Genomic DNA, 21,561 nt, shown 5'->3' with positions numbered 1-21,561 from the left:
GAAAAGCAATCACACTTACTTCCCAGCAGGACTGGTGCCCAGGGCAGAGGCTGCAACATTTCCCATCACAGAAAGCAATGTGATGGCAATGGCAGTAGCAGCCCCAGAGCACCGAGCCATGACAACTGAAGCATTGCAGCAGGTTTTTGAGTTAGCAAGCCCCAGTCCATTTCTCTACCACCACACACACATGCACTCAGCCTGTCTTCTAAGGAATACATCCGGGGAGGTCAAGAGCAGACCCTCACGGTGGACAATTCCTCCAGGAGAAGCAGAGCTCTTGCCCGTACCTCCCAGCAGGGACTGTCTATCAAATTGCTTCCTGACCCCTTACCCTGCTTTTCACCATGAGGAAGATTCAGGACTTAATGTTCCTCCTCATTGAGCCCTTCCTTCCCTCAGCCTGTGAGGAGGTTAGGCTGTGCTAAAACCTCAGGATCACATCCCGTCAGTCACCTGAACCTGTCAGTGAAACCCCTTTAGAGAGGATCTGACCCTCCCACTCCATTCCTGCTGTCACTGCCTGATTCCAAACCTCCTCATTTGGTTTGCAGAGGTTCCCAACTAGTCTTCCTGCCACTAGTCTCTCCCTCCTTTAGCCATCTTACATTCAGCCACTTGAGTTAGCTCTCTGAAGCACAGGTCCTATGCCCAGCCCCTAGCAGGCGTCTTCAAACTACGGCCCGCGGGCCACATGCGGCCCGCAGAGGAGTCTGATCCGGCCCGCCAGGTTTTTTGAGCAGTGAGTGCAGCCGAGGTGTTACAGTAGGAATTAGTAGTTCATATAGTCCGGCCCTCCAGCTCTCTGAGGGACCGTGATCTGGCCCCCACTTTAAAAAGTTTGAGGACCCCTGCACAGGATAAAGACCCTCACCAGAATGTGCTTTAAGCTCTTAACTGTCTGGCTCCCTAATAGACTGTTCATTCCATGAGAGCAGGAACCAGTTTTTTGTTTGCTTGTTTTATTGTTGTTAATCCTTACCTGAGGATATTTTTTCCATTGATTTTTAGAGAGAGTGGAAGGGAGAGGGAAAGACAGAGAGAGAAAAGCATACATATGAGACAGACACATCGATTGGTTGCTTCCCACATGCCCTGACCAGGGCTGAGGATCAAGCCTGCAACCAAGGTACATGCCCTTGACTAGAATAGAACCTGGAACCCTTCAGTCTACAGGCCAATGCTCTAACCAGCGAGGACCAGGAACCCAATTTTGCTATACACCCCGTGCCAAGCATAGCAACATAGGTAAATGTTCAATAAATGTTTGCTGAATAAATAAATATCTCATCTCCTACTACTTCCCCTTACATAGCCCTGGTATCTCAGCATTTTGAATTGATTGCCATTTCCTGAATATGATATACATCTCTGCTTGAAATGTTTCCAACTCACCCTACCCTTGCCCAAAAAGTACCTCTTGGGTCTGGCTTAGTAAAGCTATGTGCATTTATATTCTCCAGAGCAACCAGAGATTGCTGGCTTATCTACAGCTATTACCAGAAAAGCCTGCACGTGCCTACAGCTCTGGCCCAAGAGCCAGACTGGCACCTATACTGTGCCCAGACATTTGAGCAGTCTAACTTGGGCATTTGGTAATACCCAATCTTGACAGAATGATTCAGGTTTCTGCCCCTCACCAGGTAAAGACCAGGAAAGCATTGGCATCTGGGACTTATGTCCCTTCCACTCAAATTTCCACTGGTTTAGGGAGAAAGAGTCAGAAACCAAATCAGTAGCTACCTCACATTCCTGGCAGGACACAGTTTAAGTGACCATGAAGAGAGCTGGTGGATTTGTTTACTAGCTTTCCTGCTCAGGATAAGCTGACAGGCCAAAATAGAGTTTGAATTCTGCTTTCTTACTCCACTCAGGAGTTTCACCTTCTGGACCAGGTGTGGTGGTCATGCAGCTGAATGTCCCTAATGGACCCCAGTCTCCCCAGAACCCATCCATGGTCCAGTGGAGTCACTGTAAATACTACAGCATGGACCAGCGGGGGCAGAAACCTGGAGACCTGTACAACCCTGACAGTAGCCCACAGGTGAGTCCTGGCAAGGAGTTGACCAGATTCTTCTCAAGGAGTAATCTTAGTCATTGACTGAGCAACCTCTTTTTTGAGAAAAAACACAAGACAGAGAAGAGCATCTTATTTCAAAGTACCTAGGATCTAAGATGGCAGATGGGACACATACTTGAAAATGCTAAGAGAATACTTAAAATGGTATTTCAAAAGTGGATATTAAAACAATACATACTAATTAGGGACTAAGGGGGCAGTTTGAAAGAGCCACCTGACTTTGTCGGAGTTCACCAAGAGAAGTTTCCTGAGGCAAGTTGAAGAAATAACGCCAAGCTATAGAAATAACGTCAAAGAGTAATGTTTAGTGTTTATGTGATGTGTGCTCTTTTCTCCCACAGGCCAACACACAAATGAGTAGCAGCCCCGTCACGTCTCCTACCCAGTCTCCAGCACCCTCTCCTGTCACCGGCCTCAGCAGTGTCTGCACAGGACTCAGTCCCCTTCCTGTCCTTACACAGTTCCCCCGGCCCGGGGGTCCAGCACAGGGTAAGGGGTCAGATTAGGGCTGACGGCATCAGATTTTCCCTTCACATCCCATTCCCAAGTGGGGAGATTGAGAGGGTAACAACAGGCAGGGAGCAGTATGCCTGGCCATCCAACTCTGGGAGCCAACTCTCTTTTTTTGTTGTTGTTTATAATCATCACCAAAGGATATTTGTATTGATTTGAGAGAGAGACAGAGAGCAAGCAACATCAATGCAAGAGAGAAACATCCATTGGCTGCCTCCTGCATGTTCCCTGACAGGGATCAGACCCACAGCCCTTAGGTATACAAGACGACACTCCAACCAACCACGCCACCGGCCAGGGCAAGCCAACTCTTATTTTAACATCCCTATTTAGACCAGGACACTTGCCCCTCTTTATTTTATTTTTTAATATGTTTTTATTTTCAGAAAGGAGAGGGAGAGAGAGAAAGAAACACCCATGATGAGAGAGAATCATGGATCAGCTGCCTCTTGCAAGTTCCCCATTGGGGATCAAGCCCACAACCCAGGCATGTGCCCTTGACCAGAATCGAACCTGGGACCTTTCACTTCACAGGCTGACACTCTAGCCACTGAGCCAAACCAGCTAGGGCTTGCCCTTCTTTAAAGGTGCCCCTGTTAACTTACATATTTAGTAGTTACCACCAAGAAAAGTGACTGTGAGCCAGGGAATAGAAGTTCACTGACCTTTCTTTTTCTTTTTTAAATATGTTTTTTATTAATTTTTAGAGAGTGAGAGAATTATCTATGTGAGAGAGAATCATTGATCAGCTTCCTTCTGCATGCCCCATACTAGGACTTGAGCCTGTAACCCAGGCATGTGCCCTGACTGGGAATCAAACCTGTGATCTCTTGGTGCATGGGATGACGCTCAACCAACTGAGCCACATACTAGCCAGGGCTCACTGAACTTTCTAATGAACGAAAGAGTATGAGGCCTGGGAATATGGGCTGTGTCAGACACAGCATGGTTTAGAAGAGGGAATGCTTGGTTTGAGTTGAAAGACTTGGCTTCATACTCAAGTAGCTTTGTGATGTTGAACATGTTACTTAAACTTGGAGCCAAACCTCAGTTTTCTAATCCATAGAATAGGCTTAATCCCAAATATGATGGGAATAATCTTATCTGCTTCCTGCCTTGGTGGTCACAAACAGTATAAAAATAAGATGAGAATATAATTTAAAAACTTTAAAGTGCTCTGAAATAATAGCTACCAACAACAATAGCTAACACTAATAGTGCTTAGTATGTATCAAGGATTGCTGTAAGTGCTTTACATATCTTATATTTAACCTTTCCAACAACACTAATGAAGGGAAGACATATCCAGCATCCCATTTTCAGTGACAGAGCCAGACTCTGAACCTGGGCAGGCTGGCTCCAAGTCTGTACTATTGCCTGCTACACTGGATGCTGACATGAGACAGAAAATTTATCCCTGGATAAGGGGTGGGAGAATCTATTTGAGAAATGAAAAACATGACCTGGCTATTTGGGCTCAGTGGATAGAGTGTCAGCCTGGGGACTGAAGGGTTGCAGGTTCAATTCCAGTCAAGGGCACATGCTAGGGTTGCATACATGATCCCCCTTCCATTCTAGGTATCCAGACCTCTCAGGATTTCTCCTATTTGGAGAAATCTCCTAGTTGGCGCATGCAGGAGGCAGCCAGTCAGTGATTTCTCTCATCATTGATCTTTCTATCTCTCTCTCCCTCTTCCTCTCTGAAATCAATAAAAAAAAATATATATATATATATATATATATATATATATTTTTTTTTTTTTTTTTTAAAGGAAATGAAAAACATTCATAAGGGTCTGTAGGTTTCCTCCAGGACCTTTTGTCTAGAGTAGACAAAACCCTTGAAGGATGATGGAACCTAATAGCCCCATTTGTCTGAGATACAGCTGAGACGCAAGCGATTTAGGAAGAGAGACAACTCTTAAATCAGTCATATGGGCACTCCTGTAATAGAAAAAGTAGAAACAGTATCTATCTTCAAAGTCCCCTGAAATCTCATAAAAATCATACCATAAAGTTCAAACTTCCAGAAAACTATCTGTTCTTCCTTCCTAGGTGATGGGCGCTACTCTCTCTTGGGCCAGCCATTGCAGTACAATCTGTCCATCTGCCCTCCTTTGCTCCATGGCCAGTCGACTTACACAGTGCACCAGGTAAGGATGTCCCCATCAGCCTTAGGACCATCAGACACCCCTTCTCATCCAGGCTCCTATCTCTGAGCCATCCACCTCAACCAGCAGGGTAGACAAGGGAGACAAAACAGAGAATGGACAGAGTAGGAGGAGCCTACCAATAGTGCTGAGTATGTATCAAGCATTGTTGTAAGTGCTTTACATATCTTACATTGTTGGTAGCTATTATTTCAGAGCACTCCAGCAATCACTCTTCCCATTCCACTTCAGTGTCAAGAGTGAAGGCTCTCTTTGTTTCTCAGTGGCCACTTGCTGGCCAATCTGACTGCCTGGTGAGATGGGGTCCTCAGGTTTGGGTGCCGCTGCTTAATCTCTCAGACAGACATTGGGATGCAAGGCAATCAATGTTATCTACCCAGGATGAGCTTGCTCTTTCCATGTTGAAGGGACAGAGTGGATTGAAGCATGGAAACCGGAGTAAGAGACAAGCTCTCAAATCTGCCTCCACTGACCTGGGGACCACGGATGTCGGTGAGTGACAGGATACTGAATCCCCAAGAGAATGTGCTCACCCCTCCAGGCCTACGTGAGCCCAGGATGGCTGGGGAAAGCCAGCTTAGGGAGGAGAGTGGAAATAGAGCCCTTTGTACTAAGAACAAGGAGAAGCTAGAGAAGTGAAGTATTTTTGTTCTTTTTACCAAACTATTCCAGGGCCTGGGAAAATGATAGTAAAAATTGGGAATAACACAATGCTGGGGGTCGTTGAGCCTATTATTAACCAAGAGTCTTCTGGGAGGGGTCCTGAATTTAATCTAGGATGTCTACCTTCAGTGGTCCTATACCAAATTGAAGAGAAGATTGACAAGAGAATATTGGGGGCCAAGGGGGGGGGGAGTGACTCTCCTCCTGCAGGCCTTCCATACTAGGTATCCAGACCTCTCCGGATTTCTCCTATTTGGAGCAGTTTGCCAAAAAAGTAAAGGAGGGAAACTGACTTCCCTAGGTGATAATAGAGGACTCTGTCTGGGCCAGCCTCTGGTAAGGGATCCTATTTGGCTATTGATTTTGTGAAAGAACATCAGCAAAAGCCATGCTTCCTGACAGTAACAGCTCCACGAGAAAACAGTCCCTTCTTGCCACCTCTTGACTGAAGAAGTTCGCTAGTTCCTTCTAGTTGCCTTGATCAGGATGGTGGGGAATTGGGTTGACTGGAGGAGGAAAGGGCTAAGTGGGAAAGGCTGGGCTTTTGAGGACATTGTGTGTAGACTTGATCCACTAAATACTTCTCTGCTGGGTCGCTGTGCAGCCCTCCTGTTCTAACGCTCTCACAATGTCCTCTTTCCTCCCTTTCCAGTCCTGGGGCGGGTGCTGGAGGTGACAGATCTTCCTGAGGGCATCACTCGTACGGAGGCGGACAAACTCTTCACTCAGCTCGCCATGTCCGGCGCCAAGATCCAGTGGCTCAAGGACGCTCGGGGGCTGCCTGCTGGGGGCGGGGGGGACAGTAGTGGGACTGCTGAGAATGGTCGCCATGCAGACCTTGCTGCCTTGTACACCATTGTGGCTGTGTTTCCCAGCCCCCTGGCTGCCCAAAACGCCTCCCTTCGCCTCAACAACTCCGTGAGTCGCTTCAAACTTCGAATGGCCAAAAAGAACTATGACCTGAGGATCCTGGAGCGAGCCAGCTCCCAATAAATCTGAGGGGAAAGGACTCGCACAGCAGGGGTGCGGGCAAGGTGGACAACTCCCTGGCAGACCATGGACAGAGAGAGAAAGGAAGGCGACAGACACTAACCTGGAGCCTAAGACAGTAGGGATGAAGATAGAAACAGACAGACACACTGGCACTGGACTCCTTACTCCCTGCCGTGGGCCCCCTCTCCCTGGTTGGCCTCCCTCTGTTACCCCCTCCTTTCCAACCTCTCCTATCATTCTTTATCTCTCCTCCCACCGTGAAATGGATTTCTCTCATATTTTTTGGTCAGGTAGAATTGGGAGGGTTCTACACTCCCTGATCTCCTAATTTCCTTACCATCCCAAGCTCCCTTTTCATTTTTGGTCTTTATGAATATATTTATATGGAAAGAATTAAGAAAAATGAAATTGATTTCCCTTTCTTCTCACTTTTCCCATCTTGTCACCCCAAGCCCCACAAAGTTAAAACTTGGGCCTCCCCCTAACCCCCCAGAACACTTGTATATTGTTTGTTTGAGGTTCATGCCGCAGTAACAGACAGTATTTAATTGCACATACAGATGTTTGCTAGGTATATTCACTGTAAATTTTATTTAATCTGATTTTTTGTTTGTTAGGGGGGTTACTGGGGGAAGGTTGATTTTGTTTTTAAATATATATAAAAAAAAAAAAAAGTCAATTGGACGTCAGTCCCCGTTTCTCTTTTATTGTCCTGGAGTGGGTAAGGGTTGGAGGTCCTGGGTAGGTACAGCCGCACAGAGTGGAGTGATTTGATGTGGGTTTGGATGGCCTTTCTAGCATATGAACACTTATATTCTTAACACTATTTCCTGTGTCCCAGCCTCCTCCTCACACATAATTCTGATAGGTGGCTGGGTCTCTACTGGGACCTTGGTTCTGAGCTCTCCCAACTCTGCCACTAACTGTGGTTCATCAGGCATATCACTTCTCAACTCTGCAGCTCTGAGTCCTTATCAAGAGCCCAAGAGACGTGACTGGCTGGGTGACCTCTGAGGTTCCTTCCACTCTTTTCCTTCTGTGACACTCATTTAGGGTCCCTGAGGCTGAGCTGCAGAGGGGTAAGTGAGGTCCAGAACTGGGTTGAATGCTGACCTCTTACCTGTCCATCCAGTCTGCTGAAAACTCTTCAGGGATGGAAGGCTTGGGCCTTACTTTAATCCTAAAGCCAGTCGATTGGGTTCTTCCTGGCAGGAACAGAGTAGATGTTTCTTACAATAAAAGTTACATCAGTTAAACTTGCAGTACCAAGACACCAGGTGTTTTCAACCACCCCTGCTATGCAGCTGAAGAAAGGTGAAGAGCCGAAGTCACCTGCCTGCAAGGTGGAGCTTTTCCTCTGAGGCTTCTCAGAGCTAGTCTGTTGTTCAGCCTGTCAGACCAGAGTCATTAAAGAGCCCATATACCCAGAACAACCAGCAGCCCCTTTTCAATCTTGCCCACCCATTAAAGGAGTGGGGGATGGAAATGACAAAGAACGTTGCCCTGGAAATCTCTTGGGTCTGGGGAGCAGTTTCTCTAGCTAGGCTCCTCTGAAGCTTGTCTAACCCAACCTTCAGCATAACACTTTACTTGAACAGATACAAGGGTTAAAATGGCACTGTATTGTCACCTTCAAATTGCTATCCTCTGAGATGGCGGTATCTCCTTTTTCAGCCGCGTCACACAGGGCAGGAGAAGGCTGCCTGCCTGAGATAAGAATGCCTGATAACTCCCTGACCCATCAGTTCATACACTGGGCCATCTGAGGAGGGAAATGAAATCGGAATCAAAGTGACTGGGAGTGGGAAGCCTGGCATCCTACCACCTCCCAAGAGTTTGCAGTTCTCTGGGGATATTACTTGAAGGTGATAAAAACTCCCCGGGTGGCAGCTATTATTGCCTGTGTCCATTGTTAGGCCTTCTGTACCTGATCACACCCCCCCCCCCCCCCCCCCCAGGCCCCCAACCTGGCTTTTTAAAATAGAATTCCTTTCACCCTGAGGACAAGATTTTAGAGGAATAGGGGGAAGATGCCTCTGGGGACAGTTGGAGAAAACAGAGCAATACCACATGTTCTTCACTTCCTGTCAAGATGGCAGGAAGGTAGCCCTCCAACTTCCCACAGAGAAGAAAGCAATGTAGTCTGGCCTATTGGAGAGTTCTGACAATTCAAAGTTTCCTTTCTTCACCATTTCCCAGCCCTTTTCTTTCCAAAGGTTTGAGTTTAAATCTATGCTTGATGGTATAAAGACACATGGCGACAAGAAGAATGGCTGGGAAGTTCAAGGCCTAATTCCTAAAGCAGGTCCAGGGAGGGTAGAATTGGGGGAAATTTTGGAGAAAGGGGATTGGTTGGAAAGGCTGTTCATAATCCTTACCTTCATTCATCTAAAATTATCCAAAGGAGTGTACAGCATGAACACTGTCCCCTCCTGAATTTACCCAATACTGACCTGCACACCACAGATGAGAAACTAGGGAACAGCAACTCTGGGAGGTAGGAGGAGTTAGGGTCCAGGCCTTCCCCATATCCAATTTCTCTATGTCAGCTGTGTCACTCAGCTGTCCACTTCACTCCAGCCCTGTCGTTCCAGCTCTGACACCGAGGCAAGAGGCTCGGTCTACAAATACCATCTGGGTGGCTGGTGTGAGTTCAGAGGGTACTGGGGGGGTTTAGCCCCCAAGGAAGAGGACCAACCTTCCTCCAGTGCTACCGTCAAGACTGAATTAACAGGGAATCCCAAACGTGAGTTGCCTCTTTATCCTCTTTCCGTTTCCAGGACTGCTCACCCCAGCCTCCCCAATCCGTAGTCTGTTCAACTTCATTTCTCTTCTTGTCTAGTAGTTTAGGTTTTAGGAGTGAAATTATTCTACTCCAGGATAAAGAGCTAGGATTGGAGTGGGGTCAAGAGAAGGGAGTAGAAAGGGAAGGAAAGGCTCATATTACTTGGAAAACTTAAAATAGCTGAGGCCTGAGGCAAGCTGGGAACTAGGCCCTAGGCCCCCGGGCGCTCAAGGAAGTAGAGAACAAGTGCCCCAGCCCAGCCCTCCGCACATCAGCCTCCGGATAAAAGGAGGTCTGGGGAGATGTGTGTCCTCTCTCTACTGCCCATGGGTTCCCAGGAGAAATGAAGTACCTGTTGGAAAATCCCTAAACCAGGCAGCCTTGAGTACTGACTGTGTTGGGGCTACAAATTTGGGGGTTGCACTTCAGAGTGGATGGATGGGTTTTGGTTTGAGGAACTAGTTGGGAAGTTCTTTAGTCTGTTGTGTTTTTCTCTGGATCTCCATGGAATTTTCCTATCCATAAGCTCTGTGAAAAGATTTCTAACCAAAGTTCTCCCAAAACCTCCCCTTCAAGGACCACCCTACTAAAAGGGAAAGAAATAAGGGAGGGAGAATGGCAGTCAGGGATTAGATGTCATAGTGGGGTCCAACCTCTTGCAGGATGACAGAAAAGAAGGTGCTGGAGTCCCCTAAGCCCTCCCCAGCAGAGACTCGGCAAAGTGGGGTGAGTCAGGGCCTCTGACCACTGGGTGTGGGGAACTGGGAAGCCAGTGCAGCACTTGAAGAAAAGTGCTTGAATTGATCTCACTTGTATGCGACTCCTCTGCTGTTAGAATGCCTGCCAGCATCTGCAGCCCCAGTAATCCCTCCCCCCCAATCCTGCCCCAAGCTAGAAAAATGTCTAGTGAGCTTCAGCTTTATCTAGTCTAGAGAGCATGACAATTCTTTTAACACTGGGTTTCCTTCATTTCTTCCTCCCCCCCAAACTTACCCCCCATTCCCAGCTCCAGCGGCTGAAGCAGTTATTCAGAAAGGAGTCTACCGAGACCAAGGAGATGGAGCTTCCCCCAGAGCCCCAGGCTAATGGGGAGGCCGTGGGAGCTGGGGGTGGGCCCATCTACTACATCTATGAGGAAGAGGAGGAAGAAGAGGAGGAGGAGGAGGAGCCACCCCCAGAACCTCCTAAGCTTGTCAATGATAAGCCCCACAAATTCAAAGATCATTTCTTCAAGAAGCCCAAATTCTGTGATGTCTGTGCCCGGATGATTGTGCGTGAGTCATGAAGGGAAGGAGAAAGCATGTGATGTTGAAGGCAGGGACTGGGAAAGGGCTTAGCAGAGGAGTGTTGGTATAGCAGACAGGCTGTGGCAAGATATGGCTTTAAGGAAAGACGGTTAGAGACTGAGCATGTGGGGTCCCACACAGAAAAGGAAGTAGGCACTATAGTAGCAGCGATGGTACAAAGGGCAAGGGAAGTAGCAACCTCACCCAAATGTTCTCCCCTCTCCCAAGTCAACAACAAATTTGGGCTTCGCTGCAAGAACTGCAAAACCAACATCCACGAACACTGTCAGTCCTATGTGGAGATGCAGAGATGCTTCGGCAAGATTGTGAGTAGGCTTCGGGGAGCAAGAAAATAGAGGGAGCATGTTTCCAGCCACACCCCTGCCAGTCTCTCCTCAGACCACCCCTCCATGTCCCTGCTTTTTCTTTTTTATTGGTTTCAGAGAGGAAAGGAGAGGGAGGGGGAGAGAAACATCCATGTTGAGAGAGAATCATGAATTGCTGCCTCCTGCACGCCCCCCATCAGGTTTCAAGCCTACAACCCAGGCATGTGCCCTTGACTGGGAATTGAACCTGGGACCCTTCAGTCCACAGGCCTATGCTCTATCCACTGAGCCAAACCAGCCAGGGCTCCCTGCTTTTTCTTTCTCAGCTCATCTCTTACTTCAAAAAGGGGTGAGCACTCATGGGAGAGATGGGGTTCTGGGTCCTGCCTTGCTCTTTCTGATGCTTTCCATCCTACCCCACAGCCCCCTGGTTTTCATCGGGCCTACAGCTCCCCACTCTACAGCAACCAGCAGTACGCTAGTGTCTGTAAGTGACTCACATGGAACCGGAGGGAATGGGCAAGTTTAGAGATAGTTTCAGCACACCTCTAGATTTAGAAACTAAATTCTGAAACAGAAAGATTCTCCATCCCATGGTTCTCTCTTAACCTAATAGTTTAGCCACCTTGGATGCAGAGTCAATATTCCCCTATTTGATAGCTGAGGGAGACAAGATTTAGCTAGGTCTCCACACAGCCAGCAAGAGGCAGGGCCAAGACTGAATCTTCATCCAAAGCTGTGCTCTGCATATGCAAAACCATTTCTAAGAGAACAAGAATTGCACTCATCCTTGTTACAGAAGAGTGCCAGCTTATGGCCAGACCCAGAGCTATGGACATCCTGGGCAGATGCATAGTTTAGCAATCCTTAACACTGATGTTGAGGTGAAGCTAAATTCTGTGATGAGTAAGGGTATAAAAAGGACAGCCGGTACAAGCACCCCTGCTTACTTATGCCACAGGGGGCCAAAAAAGCCAGCAGTTAAAGGACCACTCTCCTGAGAAGGAGAATGGGAACTCTGAGCATTCCCCAATGCCCAAGCAACTTAGTAAAGTTGACTTTCCAACATCATATAATGAATGCTCTGTCTGGAAGGAGTGCTGGTGAGTATTTTTCTCCATTACATTACATTTCCAATGATGTTTTTAGAGCTCTTTATAGATTGATGATCTAGGTATGCCCAGATGACAACTTTCCTGATCCGACACACACACACACACACACACACACACACACACACACACAGGTATCTACTCAGTCACACCTCTCCCTTACTTAGGAGGTCTCTCCTCCAAGCCTTTCCCTGCCTCCTCAGTAATGTCTTCTTTCTTCTCCCATTCCCACCAGCTTCTGCAAATCGTAATGACCCTGTGTTTGAAACACTGCGCACTGGGGTGATCATGGCAAACAAAGAACGGAAGAAAGGACAGGCAGATAAGAAAAATGTGAGCACCATACCTCTTACTGAGTTCCTTTCCAGAGACCCCATGTCTCCTCTCTGGAAAGCTGGAAGAAGCTAGGATCCCTTTCCCCTAAAATTGCACATAACCGAACAGACAGAGTTTTGCATGCGATTTTAGAGGGCCTCAGGTTAAGAACAACTGTCATAGCATGCGTTTTCTCCAGGAACTCCTTTGTGAAACTGTCAGATTAGTCACTATAACCAACTGAAGGCTAGACCCCAGGCCACTGGCATTGCTAGACAAGAGAGGCAAGAGCTGTGCTTTTGAATTCAGGGAACAGAATTTGCCCAGTAATTCTGGAGTCATACAAGGGTCCATGAAGATCATCTGGTCTGACCCATTTATTCTATAGATGAGGTAACTGAGGCACAAAGCTGGTGGCCTTTTATAATAGGACTAGAGGCCTGGTGCACAGATTCGTGCACTGTTGGAGTCCCTCAGCCTGGCCTGTGCCCTCTCGCAATCTGGGACCCTTTCCACGTCCCCCGAGGGATGTAGTGGTGCACAAAGCGGTAGGCAGCTGAGTAGGAGCCTGAGCCCAGGCCAGGCGCTGCTCCTGCTCATCCCAGCCCCGCTGTGCCTGCTGCCACTCAGTCGCGCTGCAGTGGAGGTGGGACAGCAGCTGCACTTGCCAGCCATAAGCCCAGCATCTGGCGCCCTTCGCTCAGTTGAGTGGTACTCCCATTGTGGGAGCGCACTGACAACCAGGGGGCAGCTCCTGCATTGAGCACCTGCCCCCTGGTGGTTAGTGTGCGTCATAGCAACAGGTCGTTCTGTCGTTCAGTCATTTGGTCACTTAGACTTTTATATATATACTAGTAAATTACCAAAGTCATGATGCCATAGATTTGCATTCAGTTCAGCAAGGGGTTTGTCAGTGTAACCTTATACCTTTCTGGACAACCAGGATGGACTAATGTAGATAACAGTTCCGGTTAGATGGAATGCTAAAATTGACTAAAGGACAGTACCCAAAGGACCCTAGTCCTTTAGGGAGTGTCCAGCTACAGGAAGATTGCTGATGGCCCATAACATGATTTTGTCTTTGGTCCTCACGTATGAACATTTTTCTCACTGGTGCAAATGAAGACATAAATGGTATACCCATCAAGTTTGTGGGAAACATAAAAGGAAAAATTTATACTGAATAATATATTCAGAAATCTTATAGACTAGAAAAAGGCCCAGCACTAATCATTTAAAATTTTGTAAGGAAAAAACAAAAATAAAAAACACAACAACAAATCAACTGCACAAAAACAGAACTAGAGACTTGGCTTCAAAGTAGTTGATATGGAAGTTGGGTACAGATTAGGGAATTCTGTGGAGGGAGCTATGACTGTAAGGCACTAACAATGTGATTTGGCTGCTTCCAGAAGGGCTAGCACACTCGGGTTCTGTTTTCTTATGGGAATTATAAAAGCTATGTTGCCCATTTTTCTCTTATACACCGAAGTATTTTTAAGGACAGACATAGTAAAGGACATAGTATTGGGATCTTAGGGAATGATTTGAAGGGACTGAGAATAATTAGAGAGGAGGGGAAAAAAGGCAGGAAGGACATGTGCTAACATGTCCTCAGATCTTTAAAGGGATTATATTGGTTCTATATCCCTTCAGAAGGCAAATCAGGGAAATGACTAATAGTTACAGGGAGACTGGCATAGGTTAATATGGGGAAATGTCCTATAAATAAATTGCATGGGCTTATTTTGCAAGGTAGTGAGTTCCCTATCATTAGCTGCATTCAAGCACAATGTGGGCGGCCCACCTGCCAGGATGTTTCAGAGAACGTCTCTGCGTTAGGCAGGTGATTGAATAGATATTTTCTCCAATGCTCCTTCCAACCATTCGATCCTGTTATTCTCTGCCTGACTGGAGAGCCGGGGCAAGCATGGGTTCCCAAGACAGCATCTTCCTAACTCTGGTGTATCCTCCAGCCTCTAGCAGCCATGATGGAAGAGGAGCCAGAGTCGGCCAGACCAGAGGGAGGCAAAGCCCAGAACGGTGAGTGACACCCACCTCCATCCACAGAGATAGAGGAGGTCAGGGGCTCAGCAGTGCCCGGGGAAAGGACGGTAAAGGATGCACAGGTTTGGAGAGAAAGGAGGCCCCGCCACAGAAGGATAAGAGGATGAGGCATACCCTCCAGGAACCAGAGACAACTTGTTGGTGTTTCTCATCCCAGGAAACCCTGAAGGGGATAAGAAGGCTGAAAAGAAGACACCTGATGACAAAGTGAGACTCCTTTCTCCCTGCAAGGAGCCCAGTCCTTTTCCCAGCCCAGTCTGACACCTCTCTCCACCTCAGCAAGAGCTCACACTGCCCCTCGGTTCCCGTTCCCCTTAACCGGCCTTCCCCACCACCTTACACACACACTACTAATGCCTTCCTCACAGTTCAGGGACCGGAGAGCGTTGGAATGGAGGGTGTCGGGAGAATGCTCCTGCCTCGGGCTCCTGCCCCTCCATGTGGGACAGAGGAGTCCTGAGGCTCATCCCCTTTCATCCCCAGCACAAGCAGCCTGGCTTCCAGCAGTCTCATTACTTTGTGGCTCTCTACCGGTTCAAAGCCCTGGAGAAAGACGACCTGGATTTCCCGTGAGAGGCCTTACGATTGGGGTGGGGGTGTCCTGGGTGCGGAGAGGGCACAGCCAGCTCCCTCTGGGAAAGGAAAGGGGGAAGGGATGCTCAGGGCTTGGAGCTTATGGAGGCTGGGCCTGGGTACGGCCAAGGGACTGGAGACTAAGGCCCCTAAATCTCAGAGCCCCTCCCCTCCCCTGCCAGGCCTGGAGAGAAGATCACAGTCATTGATGACTCCAATGAGGAGTGGTGGCGGGTAAGAGAAATGACTGAGGGGAGGGTGGGGCATGGGTTGAGTTTAAAAGGCTGATTCTCCCCACCATCTCCTCTAGGGGAAAATAGGGGAAAAAGTCGGATTTTTCCCTCCAAACTTCATCATTCGGGTCCGGTCTGGAGAACGTGTTCACCGGGTAACAAGATCCTTCGTGGGGAATCGCGAAATAGGACAGATCACCCTCAAGAAGGACCAGGTTAAAAAATAAAATTAAATTTAAAAAAAGACCAGGTAGCTGTGGTGCCCCAACCCAACCCCAGGCCGGGAGGCTCCTCTGCAAACCGCACTCCATCAATGAAAGTAGGAGAGGCCTCCGTAACTCCGGCCTCCCCTGCTCTCCTCTACAACTGTTTTCCCTTGGTTTCTCTCCTCCCTAATCCTTTAATCCTAGATCGTGGTGCAGAAAGGAGATGAAGCTGGCGGCTACGTCAAGGTCTACACTGGCCGCAAGGTGGGGCTGTTCCCCACCGACTTCCTGGAGGAGATTTAGGTGTGCGGGCAGGCGCCTGCCGGGGAGAGACCCGGGCCGGGATCTGGGCAGGCCCAGTGGGAGCTGGAGAAGAAATGGAGCGAAAGCAACTACACTGAGCAAGGGAGGAGCGGGAAGGCCCGCCGTAGCGAGACGGGGCTCCTGGGAAGGAGGGGCTCCCGCCCTCCTCCCTCGGCTCTGCCCTCAGACACTGGTGCCTAGAACAGCCTTTGAGAGCTGGAAAAAGAGTGCGTTTCCACTAGGAGACGCCCTGGGGTGCGGGGGGGTGGGGGGGTGCGGGGGGGGTGGGAGGCGAACTGTTGAATGTTGTGAATTCATTAAAGTTTTGACAAAAGTTAGAAAAGTTTGTTCTTTAACTCGGGGCCAAGGAGGGAGAGGGCCTGCGGAGTGGTGGAAAATCCTCCCAGCGGTCACATTTTGCTGCCATCGGGTAACCTGAAACCCGCCTGGGCTGAGCCAAGGGCGTCCGCTAGGTGAGGCTCTGTGGCCAGTAAAGAACAGAGAGCCGGCCTGGGGCCACCCCCCGCCCCCTCCCCGCGCCGCCGGGGCTGGGAACAGGACCGGGTTGCGGGGTAGGTCCCTCCAGTTTTTGGCGATTTGGCCGCGCACAGCCCCTTGCGTTTCGAAGCCTGGCTCAGTGCCGAGCTGGGCCGCCAGGGGGCGATGCAAGATCTCGGTTGGAGAGCGAGGCACGGGGGCCGAGGCGGCGGGGAGAGAAGAGAACCAGAGACAAGGAGCCCGAGACCCTGGGCCTGGGAGGGGGTGGGGTGCGTGCCGTCTCCATGGCAACACTTCCTCAAGTCCTCCGGGAGCCGGGCGAGCGAGGCCCGGGGGCTTAACCCCTCCCGCGCGGCCCCCGCCCCGGCCTGACAGGTACCGAGTGAGAGGGCGCCGGGCAGACAGCTACAGGGCTCGGCGGAGAAGCCCCCTGCGGCGCGCCGTATGCAAATGTTTTCATTTGCATATGTAGACATGCAAATAGACCGGCCTTGGTCAGGGTGGCAGGTGGCAGGGAGCGGGAAGGTGCGGGGAAGGGAGCTGGAGGAGGAGTGTAGGGACCTGGGAGTGGGCCCGTGAGAGGCAGCCTGGGGTGGTCGCCGGAGTGGAGCCTGAGGAGGGTCTTGGGCTTGATGGCGGCTGGGGGGAGGGTCAGCGTGGCCAGCCAGGAGATCCTCTTCTCCTGCCCGCTGTCTGCCAGGCCTGAGGTTGGCACCGCCTAGCAAGGTTGGCAGCGGGAGCCCAGGCACCATCTGCTGCTGGCGGGAAAGGGTGGGGGGAGGACAGAGGCTCAGCTGGGCTGGGGAAAAGGAGGGCCCGGGACCGGCGTGCCCCCCCTCCTTCCAGAAGGCTGAGGTGCGGTGGGGGTAGGGAAACACACCAGAGGACTCATTGCAGAGCCGGGTTCTGTCTTCTGTTCCTTTGCTCTGGACTGCACTGGATTCCTTGGCGGCGGGTGAGGGGGGTGGAGGGGGTGCGGGGTCCTAAAGGAAGACTCAGGTAGACCACAGGCCTTCCCCCCACACCCTCACACACACATCAAGCCTTTGCCCCCATGCCTCCTGGGGCGGGATCTGCCTACCACGAATGGGGGTGGGCGAGGAACAACTAGGACTTGGGTCCTATCTCTTCATCATCAAGCAGTCTGAGGGACTCAAAACCAGAGCCCCTGAGCTCCTTGAGTGGGGCCCCCCACAATGCTGAAGCAAAACCAATTTACTGGCTCATTGGGCGGCGATGCTGGTGTGGGGGTACTGAGACAGAGAGAGCGGCTGTTCTCCCCCCTATACACTCGGGGGGCACCCCCCTTCCCCGCCTCGCAGAGCCGGCAGCTGTCCCTAATTAGAACGGCGGTTTAATTGGATTTATCAGCAGTTAATAGGAAATTAAGCAAAGGGCCCGAGAGAGGGAGGGCAGAAGGTGCGGGAAGACCGGCTGTGCGGAGCTGGCAGGACGGGTGCTGGGGGGCCAGGGTTGGGGACGCAGGCCCAGTGTCGTGATTGAGCACCCCCCCCCCCCGTCATGTCCCGACACCCCAGGACTTGCCCGCTGGTGTAGCCCTGGCCCTCTGGCAAAGAGCAGGTCTTAGGAGAGGGAGTCGGGGACAACAGAGACCCTTTGGGGGCCCCAAAGCCCTCTGCTCCTGCCAGCGGCCACCTGGGTGATGGATAATGCTGCCTTACACTGCAAAGGTCATAAGTCTGGGCCAAGGAGCGACTGAATCCCAAACAGACCGGAGGGGGGCCATTATGAGGGTCCAAGATACAACCCACACCCTGCCCTTCCCCAGTGCCCACGACTCATGGCAAAGACAGCGCCCCTTGGCATCAGAAGATCGGGCAGCGCAGGGGGGAGGGGAGATGGACTGAGCCTCCCTCCCACCCCCTGCCTCCTGGCTGTGTTGAGGATCCTGGGAGTCCCTGCACAGCCCAGGTCCCTCTGTGGCTCCGGCTCCTGCTTTTCTCCTCAGCTGCTGGGGTTGGGGCTGGGTTGGCTGAGGCCAGAGTGGCCCAGCGTCTGCAACACCTGCCCTGGGGGCCCAGGGAGAGAGTGTGCAGGCAGGCAGGCCGGGTGCAGGGTCAATAGCCCCAGGCGCCTCCTGTCAGCGGGCCCTCCTGCCATCAGGACCTCATTACAGGCTGGAATAACAAGGCGTTCTAGCCGGGACTCCTCTCCACACACTCCTCCACCTCAGGGCACGGCTCCGCATGTGTGTGGGTGCCAGCCTCTGACCGTGTGGGGGTCTCTGTGCGCTTGGCAATTATGGGTGTCTGTGTCCCTGGTGTGCAGTGTGTGTGCACATTGGTGTGCGCCCCTGTACCCTGAGTAAGTATCTGTCTTGTCACCATTCTGCCCCCCCCCGCCCCCCGCCAGTTCCTGTTATTTTTGTCGGTCTGAGCCCCTGGGTGTCTAGGTGTGCGCATGTGCCTTGGCGTGTCTGTGCATTCTCCACACCTGGGTGTGCCCGAGGTAGGCATTTCCGTGGGTCTCTGCCCCCCCCCCCCCCGCGGGGACTGTGTCTGGGTGTGAGTCAGGAAGAGCTGCTAGCCAGTGTTTGCTGCTCCGGCATCCACACCTGCAGGTGTGTGCGCGCCGCGGGGGCGTGGGCCTGGGTGTGAGCCGCGCGGCGGCGGCGCGGATGCCAAAGCCGGGGACGCAGGCGCCGTGTGCCTGTGCCCCGCGCCCGCCACCCTCCCACCCCCGCCCCTGCCTCTCCGCTCCCGGGCCGCTCCTCTCCGCCGTCCGCATCATCTCCATCCATTATTGAAGGAACAGCCGCGTCCGCTCCAATCACATCAACAGCCCCCGCCCCACTCGGTTCCGCTCGCCCGCAGCCCCTCCGGGCGCCGGGGAGGGAGCGCCGAGCGCCGCGGGGGCCCCGGCGGGAGCGCGCTGGTGACCCGGTGCCCCGAGCCGGGCCGGGCGCCGGGACACCGGGGTCCCCGGCGGCGGAGGGCGCTTTGCATAAACAGATGGCGCGGGCGTCTTTGTCTCGCTCCCTCGCTCCCTCGCTGACTCTTCGAGCGGCTCCCGGGTGCTCGGCGGCTCAGCTGATGCAATCATGATCGTCTCCGAGCCTCGGGACCCGAGCCCTTCAGAGCGGCGGCGGGGGTCAGGGCCTCGGGGCTCCCGAGCAGATGCTGGGCTCCGTGCCCTCCCTCCCGGCCCCGCCCCCGCGCCCCGCGGCTGCAGAGGGAAGACGGAGCCCGCGCTGAGGTGGCGGGCATGTGGAGGTGACCGGAAAGGGGACCCCGGTCAGCGCCCCGAGGTGTCCCCGGGCTGTCCCATCGGGCCGCTGCAGCCCCCACCCCTCCGGAGCAGCGAGCCAGAGGACAGGACTCCAGCTAGAGAACGGGAGGGAGAGACAGAGGAAGAGCGACAGAGGCATCTGTAATGAGACACCGCGAGGCAGAGATGGAGAGGGAAGGAGAGACAACAGAGAGACAGAGACGGCTGCAGAGGGACAAAGCCAGGCAGAGAGCTTCCGAGGAAGAGACAGGCAGCCGGGATGATAGGAACAGAGACACACAGACATAGACAGAGACACCGAGACAGACAGGACCCCGAAGAGAGGAGGACATGCAGGGCTGAGGGCAGACCCTGGACAGGGATGGAGCTCCCCAACCCCCCAGCCCCTAACCCCCGCCTCTGGGGCTGCCCAGCTTCACGAGAGGACTCATCCTGCACCTGGGATGCCCGAGGCTGGCGAGGTGGGAGCTTCCGTGTCTCACTCCGCATCCTCCACCCCGCCCACTGCGGAACCCACTGCGGAACCCACTGGGGGACCCACTGCCTGGGCCGCGGGGGTGGCAGGAGCGGCGGGCGGGGCGGGAACCGCACTCCAGGAGCCGCCTTACCTGCCCCAAAGCAGTGGGGCGCAGGCCCGTCGCGGCCCGACAGGGGGCGTCCGAGGCATCTCCCCTGAGCGCTTCGGAGCAGCTCGGCCTCCAGGGGGCGCCCGCGTCCCCGGCCCCCGAAGTCAGCCTACGGCGCCGAACCCAGCTTCTCCTCACCTGGCGGAGCCATCTGCATGCGGAGCAGCGTCCGGCGCGATTTAGCGTTTGGAGTCCGGTCGCGGCGGGACCCTGGCCGCCCCTGGCCCCGCCCCATCCACCGCTAATGTCTCTGCGGCCCCTCACCCGCTGGGTCAGCCTGGCCGGAATCCTGTGGGTGGGGGGAGCTGGGATCTGGAACCAAACAGTTCTGTGTTCGCCCTAGAGGTCCTGATCCAGAGGTAGGAGTGGGCTTAGAAATAAGAGTCACAGCTGAAACCCATTTGGCTCAATGGATAGAGCATCAGTCTGCAGACTGAAAGGTCCCGGGTTCGATTCCTGTCAAGGACATGTACATTGGTTGTGGGCACTTCCGCAGTAGGGGGTGTGCAGGAGGCAGCTGATCGATGATTCTCTCTCACTGATGTTTCTAACTCTCTATCCCTCTCTCTTCCTCTCTGTGTAAAATCAATAAAATATGTATTTTTAAAAATAGAGTCACAGAGAAGGTGCCAGAGATTGGCACCAGACGCAGGGGGGTCAGGGACCCCGAGAGTCCAAATCAGAAGCAAAAACGTGACAAGTTGGGAGGGAAGGCGGAGGCGCAGGGCAGGAAAGGAGCAGGCAGAGGTTTGGGACGTGCTGGGCCACGTCACTGGGGAAAGGACCCAGGAAGGCGGGCGAGAGAATCAAAGGGGTGCGGCCAGAGGTCCCCGTGGGCTTCCTGGCGCACCAGGTGTGCCACACAGAGCCAGATGTGCAGCCCAGCTCTGGGATTGATTGTCCTACCGGACAGCCTGGGGACACCTCAAGGCACCGACTGAGGTCCCCTTTCCCTCCACGTGCCCGCCACCTCAGAGACTGGAAGGCTGGGGTGCACGGGTGACAGACACCCCACGCCCTGGCCAGGTGGAGTGCGAGTGCTCGGGGCGGCGTGGCACTGCGCCGCTCTAGGCTCTGACATCCCTTCAGCCAGCCCCCCTCCCCGCCCCCACACGCCAGTCTCGGTCTCTTTGTTTTCGCCGCGTCTCTGACACTTCATCTCATTATGCGCTGGAGGGAGGCTCTAGCCTGGGACCCCGCATCCCAATTACAGCCGCACTTGTCAACGCAGGGGACAGGGGGAGACTCAGCTCCAGGGAGAGGAAGGAAGCCCCCGGAAGGGCCCCTCCCCGCTGTGCCGGGTCCCCAGAGGCTGGTGCACAGGTCGCCCTTGCCCCAGCCGCCACAGGGCTGTGGAGGGAGGTGGGGAGCTGGGGCATCCGGCTGAGCAGGGGGAGGCAGGGAGGGAGGGAGAGGGTGGAGGTTAGTCTGGGAGTGGGAGGTAGTTAGGGTGGGCTTCTGGGTCCCTGGAACCCCAATTCCCCAAAGATGGTGAGTGAGCCTTCTTGCCCTGACAGCATAGCACCGGGGGCAATCAATTGCTTGCTCTGCACTTCCGTTTG

The 21,561-nt window shown here is 52.7% G+C and overlaps 2 protein-coding genes across 30 annotated transcripts in view; both read left to right on the top strand.

The window, feature by feature from the left end:
- Nucleotides 1-7,104, top strand: part of R3HDM2 (R3H domain containing 2) — a 144,073-nt gene extending 136,969 nt beyond the window's left edge. For 22 of the 24 annotated variants that reach the window (XM_036455968.2, XM_045588171.1, XM_045588174.1 and 19 more), the window contains 5 exons: nt 1,875-2,044; nt 2,422-2,569; nt 4,649-4,746; nt 5,172-5,256; nt 6,080-7,104. In XM_036455968.2, coding sequence (XP_036311861.1) covers nt 1,875-2,044; nt 2,422-2,569; nt 4,649-4,746; nt 5,172-5,256; nt 6,080-6,420 — 842 coding nt within the window. In that variant the 3' untranslated portion in view covers nt 6,421-7,104. The remainder of the gene's footprint in view (nt 1-1,874; nt 2,045-2,421; nt 2,570-4,648; nt 4,747-5,171; nt 5,257-6,079) is intronic. The other 2 variants (XM_045588158.1, XM_045588175.1) reach the window with 2 other exon arrangements.
- Nucleotides 7,105-8,088: 984 nt separating this feature from the next.
- On the top strand, nt 8,089-15,964 carry STAC3 (SH3 and cysteine rich domain 3). 6 transcript variants are annotated; one of them, XM_045588178.1, is made up of 13 exons: nt 8,089-8,285; nt 9,015-9,166; nt 9,868-9,931; nt 10,212-10,479; nt 10,720-10,817; nt 11,241-11,304; nt 12,165-12,262; nt 14,221-14,287; nt 14,469-14,518; nt 14,795-14,880; nt 15,067-15,118; nt 15,195-15,272; nt 15,528-15,964. In XM_045588178.1, the coding sequence occupies exons 3-13, from the start codon at nt 9,869-9,871 to the stop codon at nt 15,624-15,626; spliced, it is 1,023 nt and encodes a 340-aa protein (XP_045444134.1). In that variant the 5' UTR covers nt 8,089-8,285; nt 9,015-9,166; nt 9,868; the 3' UTR covers nt 15,627-15,964. The 6 variants fall into 6 exon arrangements, with proteins under 6 accessions (XP_045444134.1, XP_045444133.1, XP_045444132.1 ...); XM_045588177.1 differs by having other exon boundaries at nt 8,096-8,285; nt 10,218-10,479; nt 15,195-15,332; XM_045588176.1 differs by having other exon boundaries at nt 8,099-8,285; nt 15,195-15,332.
- The last annotated feature ends 5,597 nt before the right edge of the window (nt 15,965-21,561 follow it).

Source organism: Pipistrellus kuhlii, unplaced genomic scaffold (assembly GCF_014108245.1).
Source record: "Pipistrellus kuhlii isolate mPipKuh1 unplaced genomic scaffold, mPipKuh1.p scaffold_m20_p_3, whole genome shotgun sequence".
Lineage (NCBI taxonomy): Eukaryota > Metazoa > Chordata > Mammalia > Chiroptera > Vespertilionidae > Pipistrellus > Pipistrellus kuhlii.
Note: the sequence above shows the minus strand (reverse complement) of the source record. Positions and strands in the feature narration are given on the sequence as shown.

Bases quoted from the DNA above. Each gene is read 5' to 3' on its own strand.
- STAC3 (XM_045588176.1), top strand. From the start codon at position 9,869: ATGACAGAAAAGAAGGTGCTGGAGTCCCCTAAGCCCTCCCCAGCAGAG. The intron at 10,480-10,719 runs GTGAGTCATGAA...CCCTCTCCCAAG, and splicing joins CTGTGCCCGGATGATTGTGC to TCAACAACAAATTTGGGCTT. The intron at 10,818-11,240 runs GTGAGTAGGCTT...CCTACCCCACAG, and splicing joins AGAGATGCTTCGGCAAGATT to CCCCCTGGTTTTCATCGGGC.